We start from the raw sequence: 13415 nt of genomic DNA, 5'->3' as shown, positions 1-13415 counted from the left end.
CCCAAATATGTATATATATATATATATATATATATATACATATTTGGGCTTTTAAATTGTAATATTTATCTATTAATTGCTAATAAAATGATCCAAAATCCAATATATACATACTAGTTTAGTCGCACGTGTAACATTTGATTATTTAAAATTAAATAATTTTGCCTACTGCAGAGATTTTTAATAAAGCGTAAAAGTTCAAATCACTTTTTAAAAAATTGTCACACTTTAATATAATAATGCAAATATAAACATATACACATATATGTTTTACCACTACAAATTTCAAGTGGTTGATATATCATTATTTTTGCGTTTGTCATATAATACCTTTTTCACTTGTTGCCACGTGCTAAGAGAAATGAAATCAATTTGAACCATATTGGTGTTACGATTTTTTTTTCTTTTTTTTTTATATTTAAAATACTTTCTTATTTTTAAAGTCAAATCTTTATAAAATCATTGTTACATTCCTATTACGTATTTAAAACTTTTAAAAATCTGGTACTTCTTAAATTTTTTTTATTCTAATAGTTTTATATTTATCTCTAATTTTTCAAATCTTTTTAAAATCAAATTTAGCTGACTTAGAATTCTTAAAATGGTGAAAAAAAGTATCAGTTGTCATTGATTTTGATGACTTCTAATAAAGAAAGATTTTACCGTAAATATATTTAATTAATTTTTAACTCTTAAATTAGAAAAAAATATTAAAATTCTCATGACTTCTAATAAGGAAATGTTTTGCCATAAATATATTTAATTAATTTTTAACTCTTAAATATTAGAAAAAAATAGTCAAAAGATGATTTTGTCTAAAACAAAGACTTTTAATGAAAGACAAAAAGTTTAAACAACATTTCTAATGCCCTTTATACTTTTAATATATTATAGATTATAGATATAGATCTTTTAATATATTATAGATTATAGATATAGATATAGATATATACATCTACTTTCTAAATATTGAAAATTAATAAAACTAATTGAAAAATATTTAAAAAGTAGATTATAATTAATATTTTATGTATAAAAAATTAAATTATATACATGCATATATATATTATGTCGGTTTGATTTGAGTTTGGTTTGACTTTTTTTGGTTAACACCAAACCAAATCAAGAATGATCATTTTTTTTTTCAAATATCAAACCAACCAAATCAAATAATTTTTTTTTCTCAATTTAATTTGATGATTTAGTTTGTACACCCCTGCAGCGAATGAGCGACAAACTTATCAACATAGTTTTCCAATTCGTTTAACTTCTCATTATAATTAGTCATGATTAGTTGCCACTTGTTAAGATCCAATTAAAATAAAATAATCCACTAAATAAACAATGCAATGAATCAGGAGGAGCCAAAAAACAGTACTTCTATTTTTATGCATCTTTACCAATCTACCATTGACCATACTAACAATAGTGTTCGTCTAATTTTAAAAATTAATAAATTAATGAATAATTTATTATTTCATTTTTATTTTTGATATCAAATACTCTTTAAAGCATATAATCATTTTATAAGATATATGTCAAATTGAAACTGACAAATAAACATAGACTGAGGAAGTAATTAACACTAAAAAAACAACAACAACGAAAACGACAACAAATAAATAAACAAAAACAAAATGTTGAATAAACCGTCGTCGTTTTGAAGGAATTATTACAGAGTTCAACCTGCACCTCTCCTTGGTTACTTCCCTTATTCTCACTCCTGTAATTTTTTTCCACTCTTCTGTGTATAAATATATATCCGATTTTCTCAAAGCTACACACAAAGAGGAAGAAGAGTGTTTTTTTTTCCCTTGGTGAATTAAGAAAAACTATGGCGGAATCTGTGGATCTTCCGAGCCGTTTAGCGATTCTTCCATTTAGGAACAAAGTATTGTTACCTGGTGCGATCATTAGAATTCGCTGTACTTCACCTAGCAGGTTGATATTCAATAAGATTTTGGTATTTTTATTGTGGAAATTTATAATTTATAATTTACAATTTGTGAATTGTATTGTTTTTAGTTGGAGTTATTTATTTTATTTTTGTTATTTTTTTTTTTTTGGCTTTTTTATGAGTGTACTTGAGCTGTACATAACAATTTTATTTATGTGGAACAGTTCGAATTTCGAGAGTTGAGTTAATATGACTTTTTAGATATTTAAAGTTATTAATTTATTGTAAAGTTTTCAAATATTTTAATTTTATTTAGAAAAAAATGAAAGCTTCTGTGTCGGAATTCACGGTGGAAATGATTTGGACGGAGGAAGTACTTGTTTGGGAATTGATGTGAGGATTACTGGTTTCGTTGACTTTTTGGTATGTAGATGGATTTTGAAGTGGTTGAATTTGAGGATTGTTCTTTCTAGGTTTGACTTGTGCTGTTCTGCTATATATTAGTTCATTTAAAGTTGTTAGCTTTAGCGGAGATGTTGACAACGATTGTTTGAGCGAAGATTTGCAGTTCTCGGAAACACTGCTGGCTAAATTTTACTTAATTGTTTGAATGTGATGTGAAGGGGAGCCTTGAAGTAACTGGTAAAGTTGCTGTCATGTTACGAGGAGGTTTACGAGTTCAAGTCATGGAAACAACTTCTTGCAGAAATGCAGGGTAAGACTGCGTACAATAGACCCTGTTGTCTGGTCCTTCCCTGGACCCCCACTCATAGCGGGAGCTGTAGCGCATCTGGCTGTCCTTTTGTTTGGATATGATGTGAAATAACCACTTTTATGTATGATTTGAAGCTGATGTTGCACAATACATTTTTTTTTTGATATAGGTTATTGCACAATACATTGTGTAAATGATTGTTGTGGAGAGCATACATCAAAGGATATTGAGTAGTGTTCCTATTTTTCTTATATATAAATTAGTCTGTGTTTTGCAGTGTAAAGTTGGTGGAGCAGGAGTTATGGCAGAGAGAAGAGAAGGGACTGATTGGAATATTACCCGTTAGAGATTCAGCTGAGATTGCCACTTCGGGTACTGCAGTATCTTCAGGTGATTTTCCTTATTCTGAATTTTACTGCTGAATAAAGAAGAAGAAGAACCTCTTTCTCAAAGAACTTTTGTACTGAGGCCTATTTGAGGGAATTGTTACTTGATAAAAAAGATACAGGATGTAATTTGTTACTCCCTCTGGTTTAATTTGTTTATCTTAGTTCCCCTTTTAGTCCGTTAACAAAAGGAAGTGCCTTTCCTTTTTTGGCAACTCTTTAATTCCAACTTTCTATGTGACATGTTTAAGCCCACAAGATTAAAGGGCTTTTTGGTACATTCAAAGATCACAAGATCCAAAAGTCTTCTTTACTTTCTTAATTCCGTACCAAGTCAAACCCAGTTGAAAAATTGAAACAGAGGGGGTATATGTTATGAAGATATCTCGAGAATGCAAAAGTGACTTAAAGTAGTAACTTAGGGGTGGAAACTTTGGTTTCCTATAGAAACGGGTTAATAAACCAGGATGAATTGTAAAGATCAGTAGTTCAAGCAAATTGAATGGTAAGATAGTATATTTATGTCTGTTGAATTTTGTTGTTGTAATTACTGCAGGCGTGGGTGGAGAATCAGCTGAACGAGGCTTGAAAAATCAGGCTGGTATATCAGAAAATCACAAGCTTGATTCAAAAAATCAACAGGAAGTTATACACTGGCATGATAGGTATATACATCAGGATGCATTACCTCTATATTGCATTGACATAGATGCCCTGGTTTGTTATATGCCATATGGCTATTGTATATTTTATGTATGTTTACTCATTATATGACGAATTAGCATGTGCATTACCAATTTTCTTTTGTAAGCCCCCCTCTTTTACGTGTTTGTTAAAGCATTTGTGAAGTTTAACAATTTTATCTCAACTCAGGGGAGTTGCAGCCCGTGCTTTACATCTCTCGAGAGGAGTTGAGAAACCAAGTGGCAGAGTTACATACATAGTTGTACTAGAGGGCTTATGCAGATTCAATGTGCAGGAGCTTAGTACCAGAGGAACGTATTATACAGCACGGATCACTTCTCTTGATATGACCAAGGGTGGTAAGAATTTTGTTCTTCTTCTTTAGATTACTGGACATATTTAGGAACCAAAAGACAGGAGGTGGTGCTTAATATTGAAAATAATGACATACTGGAATTCTGAAGTGCTAGATTTTTATTGTCTTGATCAGAGATGGAGTTAATTGAGCAAGATCAAGAATTCGTGGCATTGTCTCGTCAATTTAAAGCCACTGCGATGGAGCTCATTTCCATTCTTGAGCAGGTAAAAATTGAGGCTTAGATTTTCTTTACAACGACTTCCCTGCTTTGCTGAATTTCCTTGTAGCACAATTAAGTTGCGACTAGTAAAACAATTACCTCTATATAGTAGCTAAAAAGTTTAAAAAGACGTCCAGCATATTATGTCTAAGTTGAAAATATGGTAGCTGATGACCCATTTAATCTTAATAATATATGTGTGGCTGATCTTTCTTCGACAGAAGCAGAAGACTGGTGGCAGAACGAAGGTTCTTCTGGAGACGGTCCCTGTCCATAAATTGGCTGATATTTTTGTAGCTAGTTTTGAGATAAGCTTTGAGGAACAACTATCCATGCTGGATTCTGTTGATGTTAAAGTAAGGCTTTCGAAAGCTACTGAGCTCGTTGATAGGCATCTACAGGTATCGATTTGTTTGTTGTGCTTTTGTGTTTGAATGTGTTGCTTCTTCATTTCATGCACTCGAGCCATCTTATCTACCCTTTGCTTGTCCAGTCAATTCGTGTAGCAGAGAAAATCACCCAAAAGGTTGAGGGGCAGTTATCGAAGTCTCAGAAAGAATTTCTGTTGCGACAACAGGTATCTTTGTGTTTTTGATATCTTCTTCAATATTTTGAGAGTTGATTTTAAGTTTTGCCACTTTTCTATGCGATGAGAACTGTCGAAGAAGTGGGAGTATTTGCTGTCAACACCTTTCTAATCTTTGGTAACTTCAGAGGAGTTTTGCATTGGGTTTTGGGGTCTGTTGGAAGTCTATCATTGTGTTATTTTCCGAAGACTGTTAAGTAAGGATAAGGTGGTATACATTTCAAAACCTGATGGCCATCTGTTTACTGCGCGCTTGTTGCCCTTCGTCTGCCACTGCTACCAAAGTTTCTGGGAAATGTTAGTCACGCACTAGCATGCCTGCCAAAACACTATTAGAATATGTCTTAATATGCTTCTTACTTTTGTTGTCCCTTCTGTTTCTTCCTGTCATATTGGCTCAAGAGCGGTAAATCGTCCTTATTATATTGAGGTCTGTATGATTGAAGTCCTTTTGTCCTAATCCTCTGAGGACAGGAACAGATTGTTCCGATGGAAATTGACCTTCTTTGGTTACTCATTTTGCTTCTGTTTGGTGATTCTTAATCATCTTATAGATGAAGGCCATAAAGGAGGAACTTGGTGACAATGATGATGAAGAAGATGATTTGGTTGCATTGGAGAGGAAGATGCAAGGAGCAGGAATGCCTGCAAGTATCTGGAAACATGCTCTGAGGGAACTAAGGTACACTATTTGAAACTCAAAATGTCCTTCATGAGTTTAACTTATATTTGGACCATCCTCATTGTTTTGTCAAAATAACAAAAAAAGAGTGATTACAATGAGAAAGGAAAGGAGGAATACAATTCTACTCTTAATTTTTACTCCAAATTCCTATATCAGGAGACTCAAAAAAATGCAGCCTCAGCAACCTGGCTATAATAGCTCTCGTGTTTATCTGGAACTACTTGCTGATCTTCCCTGGGAGAAGGCCAGCCCAGAACTTGAATTGGATTTAAAAGCTGCAAAAGAGCGTCTTGATGCTGACCATTATGGTTTATTGAAGGTCAAACAACGGATAATCGAATATCTAGCTGTTCGGAAGGTTGGTTCTTATCTGGTACTTTCATATGTAAAATATCCCTTGATTTTATCTGATGTAAATTGAACATTAAATGCAGCTCAAACCAGATGCGAGAGGTCCTGTGTTGTGCTTTGTGGGTCCACCAGGTGTTGGGAAGACATCTTTGGCTTCTTCTATTGCTGCTGCTCTGGGCAGAAAGTTTATACGCATCTCCCTTGGTGGTGTCAAAGATGAGGCCGATATCAGAGGGCATAGGAGAACATATATTGGAAGCATGCCTGGGCGTCTTATTGATGGGTTGAAGGTGCAGACTTTACTTTCTGCAAGTTTTGATGATTTCTGTCATTTCATTTTGTATCTGCTGTTTGCAAGATCTTGAATACAGTTTCAACTAAGTTATCCTGGAAAGAGAAGTTCTAAAGAAAAAATCAACAGGATTAGGAATTAGCCATGTTACTAGGTCATATGGGTGTTTTATCTGGATATGTGGATCTGAAAGATTCGTCATCACCTAAATCTGAGGACATGGATAGGAGTACTCTTGCAGGTGTTGAGATACAATAAGATTCATAGAATAAAATGAATAGACGCATATAGTTAATCTGAAAATCATTGAATCAAAACTTATAGAAATAAATTTTTTTAAGTACCTGAAGTTTATTTCATTAAATTGTCTGACAGAATGACCTTCATTAAAAAAAATTGTCGTTTAGAACTGTAAAATTTCTAGTACTTTGTGTGTGTATAAATGCATATCAAAGCCCAAACCATAATCAGTGTATGGTTCTCGGCGATTTTTGTAGTCTATGCACCCTTGGTGAAGAATAAATATGGTGTATTTTCCACATTCACACCCAAATTTTGTATGACCGGCATGAGTCCACTGGTTTTTGAAGGATCCATCTAGCATAGTGAACAAGTGATGTGTTTTTATTTTGACCTGCTTGCGTTATAGTTTGATGTAGTTTCCACGCTAGACATAGATCCTATTGTATGCTCCTGCTTGGTTGTCAAAGGATTGTCTGTTCCATCCAGAGCTTGAGTTGTGTTAGTTTTAGTATATGAGGAGCAATTTCGATAACAGTTAACAAACACTGTCAAGTTTAGGCTTGGTTCTGATGTCCTGGAGCTTCATGTTAACTTTTAGCCCCTAATGCTGAAGCCACCTCTCTTGACTACTGCCTTCGTACGAATTCCCAGTATTATGTCAAGAAGTTTGTTGCTCTTAAGTAACGAGATAAAGAAAGTAACTGGCATCTTTCTCTTAAGGTCTTTACTGCAGTTTTAAATGCAGCGAGAATATATTTTACTTTAGAAAAAACAAAACTTTGGATGTGTTACATTGTTTAGCTGAAGAATTTCTTCATAGTAACACTATGTATCTAGTCTACACTAATTTTTGACAATAGATACGTCGTCTTTCTACTCTATAGAAGCACAAGAGCTGAAGGATTTTTATTGGTTTCTCATTTGTTGAAGTGTAATTTAAGGTTTAAACTTTCAGAGAGTAGCTGTTTGCAATCCTGTTATGCTGCTGGATGAGATTGACAAGACTGGGTCTGATGTGAGGGGAGATCCTGCATCTGCATTACTGGAGGTTCTTGATACCGAACAGAATAAAACATTCAATGATCAGTATCCTTTCATATTTGTTTTTGTATTTTCTTTGCTATTTATTTGGATCCAATGGTTCCAGCTATGATACATTTGCATTTTCACTTTTCAAGTATCTGATAGTTTGTGTCGTGGTTAGGATTAAGTTGGGCCTTGGAATCCTCTTTTGCCTGTTTATTTAGCAAACATGGATATTTATGTCTAATCTTTCCTGGCTGTCATTGCATACCATATTCCATATTTGATAGTTTATATGAGGCTACCTGCTGGTGTTCTCACAAACTGCTGAAAAGACGGTTGTATAGTTCTTGGCTAATTGATTCTTATTTATTTAAATAATATCACAAACTTGAGTTTACATGTGTGTTAGCAGTGATTCCTTAATTCAAATTTAGCTATTTGAATGTGCCATTTGACCTATCAAAGGTTATCTTTGTGGCAACTGCAAACAGGATGCAGCCAATTCCTCCCCCACTCTTGGACAGAATGGAAGTCATTGAGCTGCCTGGATACACACCAGAAGAAAAGCTTAAGATAGCAATCAGGCATTTAATTCCTCGAGTTCTTGATCAGCATGGTTTAAGTTCTGATTTCCTTCAGATACCCGAGGTACTGAAATCGTGAGAACAATTGTTGTAGCATGCTTTATGTTTCTTTAAGTGCATCTTATGATTGCATACTGGTTTCACTTATTCTTGCATATTCTGCATATAACCTCTTTCTGATAAAGAAACTGACAACTTGCATGATTTCTGTATTGGTATATGGATATGGCAGGATATGGTGAAACTTGTAATCCAAAGGTACACGAGGGAAGCAGGTGTACGTAATCTAGAAAGGAATTTAGCTGCCTTAGCACGTGCAGCTGCGGTCAAAGTTGCAGAACAAGAGCATTTAGTTCCTTTCTCCAAAGATGTGCAACGCCTTTCTTCACCACTGTTGGATGGCAAACTTGCTGAGAGCGCCGAGGTTGAAATGGAAGTTATCCCTATGGGTGTCAATAATCATGATATCTCCGATGCGTTTAAGGTTGCCTCACCTATGGTGGTTGATGAACCTATGGTAGAAAAGGTGCTTGGTGTAAGTATTTTTTCCATCCCCTCTGTCATTGTCAGAGTAATTATATCTGTACTATTTGTTAAGAATCTCACATTAATAGAGGAAATGGTGTATCATCTTTTTATATGGTCTTGGACAATCTTCAAATCATAAACTAACTTTTGGGTTGAGTTGGGCCCGAGTGCCATTTTCTTCTGATACCTACCGGACCCATCCCAGTTGGTGAATTCCCCCATGTTAATATCATATTTCCTTGTATGATCTTGGACAATCCTCAGTTCCTCACTTCATCAGCTAGCTTTGCGGTTGAGTTAGGCCCAAGGTCCATTTTCTTAATGATATTTGAAAAAGGGTTTTAGTTAAAGGGATGCCCAAAATACTTGGACACATTACCTCTAATGTGGCCCGTCATGACCTTCAATGTTTCTCCATTACTTCATATGACATGCCTAATTGACAGTACATATTATTTTTTCCGATATGTGATATTAACATTGTGATTTGCTGTGCAGCCACCTAGGTATGATGACAGAGAAACAGCAGAACGAGTTGCCAATCCTGGTGTATCTGTTGGACTGGTGTGGACAGCATTTGGTGGAGAGGTTCAGTTTGTAGAGGCCACAGCAATGGTGGGAAAAGGTGATCTTCATCTCACTGGCCAACTTGGGGATGTTATCAAAGAATCTGCTCAGATTGCATTGACATGGGTAACTTCCTTTCTTGCCCTTAGTTTTGTTCTGGAAATAATCAATACAAGTAATATCATTTGGTGTTGTGTACATCCTTTAATGGTTAGCTTTGAAAATAAAAGCTTAATGTGTGGTCAAATGTTACATGATCTTACTGAACTACATTGCACAAGTGGAAACTTCGCAAACGATCATATAATCTTACTGCTTAGACATTTTAGTTTATTGAACCAATTGAAAAGATAGTAGTCATAGATCTAAGCAGTTCTTACTCACTTGTTAAAGAATCTTCTGTTTGTATATATAGGTACGTGCCAGAGCCACAGAACTGAAGCTAGCTATTTCTGAAGAAACTAATCTTCTAGAGGGCCGAGATATTCACATTCATTTCCCCGCCGGAGCTGTACCCAAGGACGGACCCTCAGCTGGTGTAACCCTGGTTACATCACTTGTTTCATTGTTCAGTAAAAGAAGAGTAAGAGCAGACACAGCAATGACAGGAGAGATGACTCTCCGTGGTATGGTCTTGCCTGTTGGTGGTGTCAAGGATAAGGTGTGCTTCCAACTTGGCACAATATTTTTCCACTGAAAACTCCCCTATTATATGTCTCGTGAACACTTCTGCTCCAGTACAACCTCCGTTTTGTGATGCGTGTGGGGTTATATAATTTTTGTCTGCTATCTGAAAATGCCCATATGTCTTCACTTTTTGGTGTATTCGATACTCAAATAAGAGGTCTTATTCTGACTAGTTCCACTCACAATGTGCCATACAGGTTTTGGCTGCCCATAGATACGGTATTAAAAGAGTTATACTACCAGAGAGGAACTTGAAGGACCTGGTGGAAGTCCCAGCGACTGTGCTTTCAAGTCTTGAGGTATTTAACAAGTATTACTCTTTTGTGAACATTTTCATGTTTAGTGAGAGTACGATGTTTCAATAAAATTAGTGGTCTAACTAAGTTTTAACAAGAGACTTTAAATCCACACACACTAATGCGCAAAAAGTTAATGTTTTCTTTCCTTTTTTTCATTCTTGTCTATCGTATAAGCATTGTTAAAAGTCATAAAACCTTTATTTTCACATAGTAATGTTAAATCTTAATGATTTTTTTGCTTGATAGATAATACTTGCTAAACGTGTGGAAGATGTGCTGGACCAAGCATTTGAAGGTGGTTGCCCGTGGAGACAGCATTCAAAATTATGAAAATAGACTTCCCCCCTTAGCTAACAGAGAAACTCTGCCAACAAAAACAGTTCGGGCATGTATATCGGAGGCCAGAGCTCATTATGCATAAAAAGAAATGTTAACAGGATCAACGCATAACCATATATTCAAGAACATACTTAACAGAGGTCTCTGAAAATGTTCTCCATGTATTATTCTTGCCTCTTATTCAGCTGTATTTATAAATGATTATTCTTTCTTTTTTCTTTTGAATATTTTCCAAAATTTCACTCTGTATAAGCAAGCTTTCATTTAAGTCGACACGGCCAGGCATGGTGGTGCTTGTTTTCCAGGCATTCGTATGTAATCTGCAGTTATTTTTTTGTATGTAGTTGCAGGCAGGTCCTGAGTTTAAGCTCCAAACAATTATTTAAGTTTCTTCCCCTTTCAGAAAAGAACCATTTTACAATAATTTTGCCTTCACCTTAACCATATTGTAATCTTTTTGTTACTCATATTTCTTCCGTGGTCCTCTTAGGCTGGTGACAGCACTGTGCAAAAGAAGCAATAGTACTAGTAGAACTGATGTCTAATGACCACATTTTGGTTACGTTTTTGAGGTATAGCCATTGTTTTGGAACTTCAAATTGCACAAATGAAATTGCTGAATTCTATTCAAAGTCGTTGATCAGGCAGCTGAATAAATGATGAGTCAAAATTGGATGAAATAACGTCATTAAAATGAAGGGTGAGATTAACACAGTTAAAAATGAAAAAAAGGGCAGCCCAATGCACTAAAACTGAGCGATGAACAGGGTCCGGGGAAGGGTCTCACCATAAGGGTGTATTGTACGCAACCTCACCTTGTATTTCTATCAGAGGTTGTTTCAAAGCTTGAACTCGTAGCTTTCTGATTACATAGCAAACAACTTTATCGATTATTCTATGACTCTCATTCACCGCATTTAAAAATGCAGGAGCTTAAATCAGTAGGTGTAGTGGATTCATAAGGGCCCTCCTCAAACTTGTCACCTTTTCTTTGTTTGGATATTTTATCTAAGGATTTAACACGTTGGACACTTGTTTACTTGGACACAATTGTAGCATAGACAAAGTGTCCAATAAGTCAAGACCCTTAAGTTATGGATGGAGCACTCAAGGAATAATTGGGGATGCCCAACACTGGTAGTTTTGTTCAAGAAGAGTCAATTGACACCTCTTCTTTGGAAAATCATACTCCCTCCATTTCATTTTATGTGTCATACTTTAACCGGGTACGAAATTTAAAAAATAAGAAAAAACTTGATATTTATCAAATTATCCTTTATTAAAAAATGTACTACTAGTATCTTTAATTAAGTGGAACTTAGGATAAAAGTGAAATTGTGTCTTAAAAAAATACCAAATAAAGAAAGGTAACATTCTCTTTTGGGACAGACAAAAAAGAAAATGATGTCAACATAATATTTTGTTTCGAACGAAAGGTGAAAATTAAAAGATGGTTTTTTCGATGAGGCTGGGTAGAAAAAAAAAGTTTAGAAAAGAGAAAAACGGCAAAGAAGGAAAAGTGACCAAAATTATCAGAGACAGGTTTCGATCCTGTGACCTGTGGGTTATGAGCCCACCACGCTTCCGCTGCGCCACTCTGATTAAATATCATTTTATTTACCATAATTTTTTTATTCGTTAATTGTCTATGATAGATTTTGTGACCAACATTATTAGATTTAATTAGGTATTAGAAATTAATAATGAACCGACCTATTATTTTTATTTTTATTTTTTTAAATAATTATCCCCACCCTTTCTCTTGTGTAATTCAGACAATAACTGTATTAAGCCATTTTCTTAAATTTGAATCACACTAAGACCTATCCGCAATCTTTGACTACTAATAGTTACCACCTCACATGTCGATGAAGTTGATAAAACATGATCTCGTACAATCCTCACAACTTGAACTACCTTTTGAAATTAAGTTACAAATAATGTTGATAATCCTTACATTGTATCATAGCCATGGAGATATCCTCCAAGCCCTCCCTCCTCCTATGAACTCTCACCAAATCTACAACAGAGAGCAACCTAACATCCAAGGTTTCACAACATTTGGAGGAAGGTTTTTCTCTCAATGGTTTATGAATTAAGTGTGAAGACTATCTTATTCAGTTGGATCAGTTACTCCAAGGCTTTCCTTCAACACATTAAAAATGTCGGAGCTTAAATCAGTGGTGTAGTGGATTCATAATAAGGGCCCTCCCTCAAACTTGACACCTTTTTTTAAATTTGGACATTTTATTTAAGGATTTAACATGTTGGACACTTGTTACTTAGACACAGTTGTAGCATAGAAAGTGTTCGATAAGTCAAGACCCTTGAGATAAGTTATGAATGGAGGATGGAGCATTCAATTGATAATTAGGGATGCCAGTTTTGTTCAAGAGTAGTCAATTGACACGTCTTCCTTGGAAAATCATATCATATAAATAACAACAACAGCAAATGCAGTGTATTTTAAGGAGGGTAAGATGTACGTAGTTCATACCACTACCTCCGAAGAAGTAGAGAGGTTATTTCCGATAGACTCTCGGCTCAAGATTCATATCATATAAATAAGCCATCATTATAGTTTACTTCGAACAAAAAGTGAAAATCAAACGATGAATTTTTCAATGAGACTGAGTAGGAAAAAAAAAAAGAGTGACCAAAAGTATCAGAGACAGGTTTCGATCCTGTGACCTGTGGGTTATGGGCCCACCACGCTTCCGCTGCGCCACTCTGATTTGTTGTTACTTCTAGCCTAGCATAATTATATTGTCCTTGATAGATTTTGTGCTAAATTAATCACCAACATTATTAGATTTAATTAGGTATTAGAAATTAATAATGAACCGACCTATTATTTTTATTTTTTTAAAAAATAATTATTCCCACACTTTCTCTTGTGTAATTTTGACAATGAGCTCATAAGACCTTTTTAAAAATTTGAATTGCAGTGAGATCCATCCACGATCTT

The 13415-nt window shown here is 34.9% G+C and overlaps 1 protein-coding gene and 2 non-coding genes across 5 annotated transcripts; 1 reads left to right on the top strand and 2 right to left on the bottom strand.

The window, feature by feature from the left end:
- The first annotated feature begins 1559 nt into the window (after nucleotides 1–1559).
- LOC107868921 (lon protease homolog 2, peroxisomal) lies at nucleotides 1560–10871 on the top strand. 3 transcript variants are annotated; one of them, XM_047394267.1, is made up of 18 exons: nucleotides 1643–1941; nucleotides 2521–2612; nucleotides 2890–3002; nucleotides 3555–3663; nucleotides 3872–4041; nucleotides 4173–4264; nucleotides 4482–4661; nucleotides 4754–4837; nucleotides 5401–5528; nucleotides 5688–5889; nucleotides 5966–6172; nucleotides 7373–7503; nucleotides 7878–8091; nucleotides 8260–8562; nucleotides 9054–9248; nucleotides 9538–9783; nucleotides 10007–10108; nucleotides 10355–10871. In XM_047394267.1, exons 2-18 carry the CDS (start codon nucleotides 2554–2556, stop codon nucleotides 10436–10438), a joined length of 2619 nt encoding a protein of 872 aa, XP_047250223.1. In that variant the 5' UTR covers nucleotides 1643–1941; nucleotides 2521–2553; the 3' UTR covers nucleotides 10439–10871. The 3 variants fall into 3 exon arrangements, with proteins under 3 accessions (XP_047250215.1, XP_047250221.1, XP_047250223.1); XM_047394259.1 differs by lacking the exon at nucleotides 2521–2612 and having other exon boundaries at nucleotides 1560–1941; XM_047394265.1 differs by lacking the exon at nucleotides 2521–2612 and having other exon boundaries at nucleotides 1642–1941; nucleotides 4488–4661.
- Nucleotides 10872–11977: 1106 nt separating this feature from the next.
- On the bottom strand, nucleotides 11978–12049 carry TRNAL-CAA. The gene has a single exon. It is a non-coding gene; the product is annotated as a tRNA-Met (tRNA).
- A 1061-nt stretch (nucleotides 12050–13110) lies between these two features.
- On the bottom strand, nucleotides 13111–13182 carry TRNAM-CAU. Its single transcript has one exon. It is a non-coding gene; the product is annotated as a tRNA-Met (tRNA).
- Nucleotides 13183–13415: the final 233 nt, after the last annotated feature.

Source organism: Capsicum annuum, chromosome 1 (assembly GCF_002878395.1).
Source record: "Capsicum annuum cultivar UCD-10X-F1 chromosome 1, UCD10Xv1.1, whole genome shotgun sequence".
Classification (NCBI taxonomy): Eukaryota; Viridiplantae; Streptophyta; class Magnoliopsida; order Solanales; family Solanaceae; genus Capsicum; species Capsicum annuum.
This window is presented reverse-complemented; position numbering and strand designations above follow the sequence as displayed.

Excerpts from the sequence above, each read along its gene's own strand:
- LOC107868921 (XM_047394259.1), top strand. The coding sequence starts at position 1,835 with ATGGCGGAATCTGTGGATCTTCCGAGCCGTTTAGCGATTCTTCCATTT. Across the intron at positions 5,890-5,965 it reads AATATCTAGCTGTTCGGAAG|CTCAAACCAGATGCGAGAGG; the intron begins GTTGGTTCTTAT and ends CATTAAATGCAG. Across the intron at positions 9,249-9,537 it reads CTCAGATTGCATTGACATGG|GTACGTGCCAGAGCCACAGA; the intron begins GTAACTTCCTTT and ends TTGTATATATAG.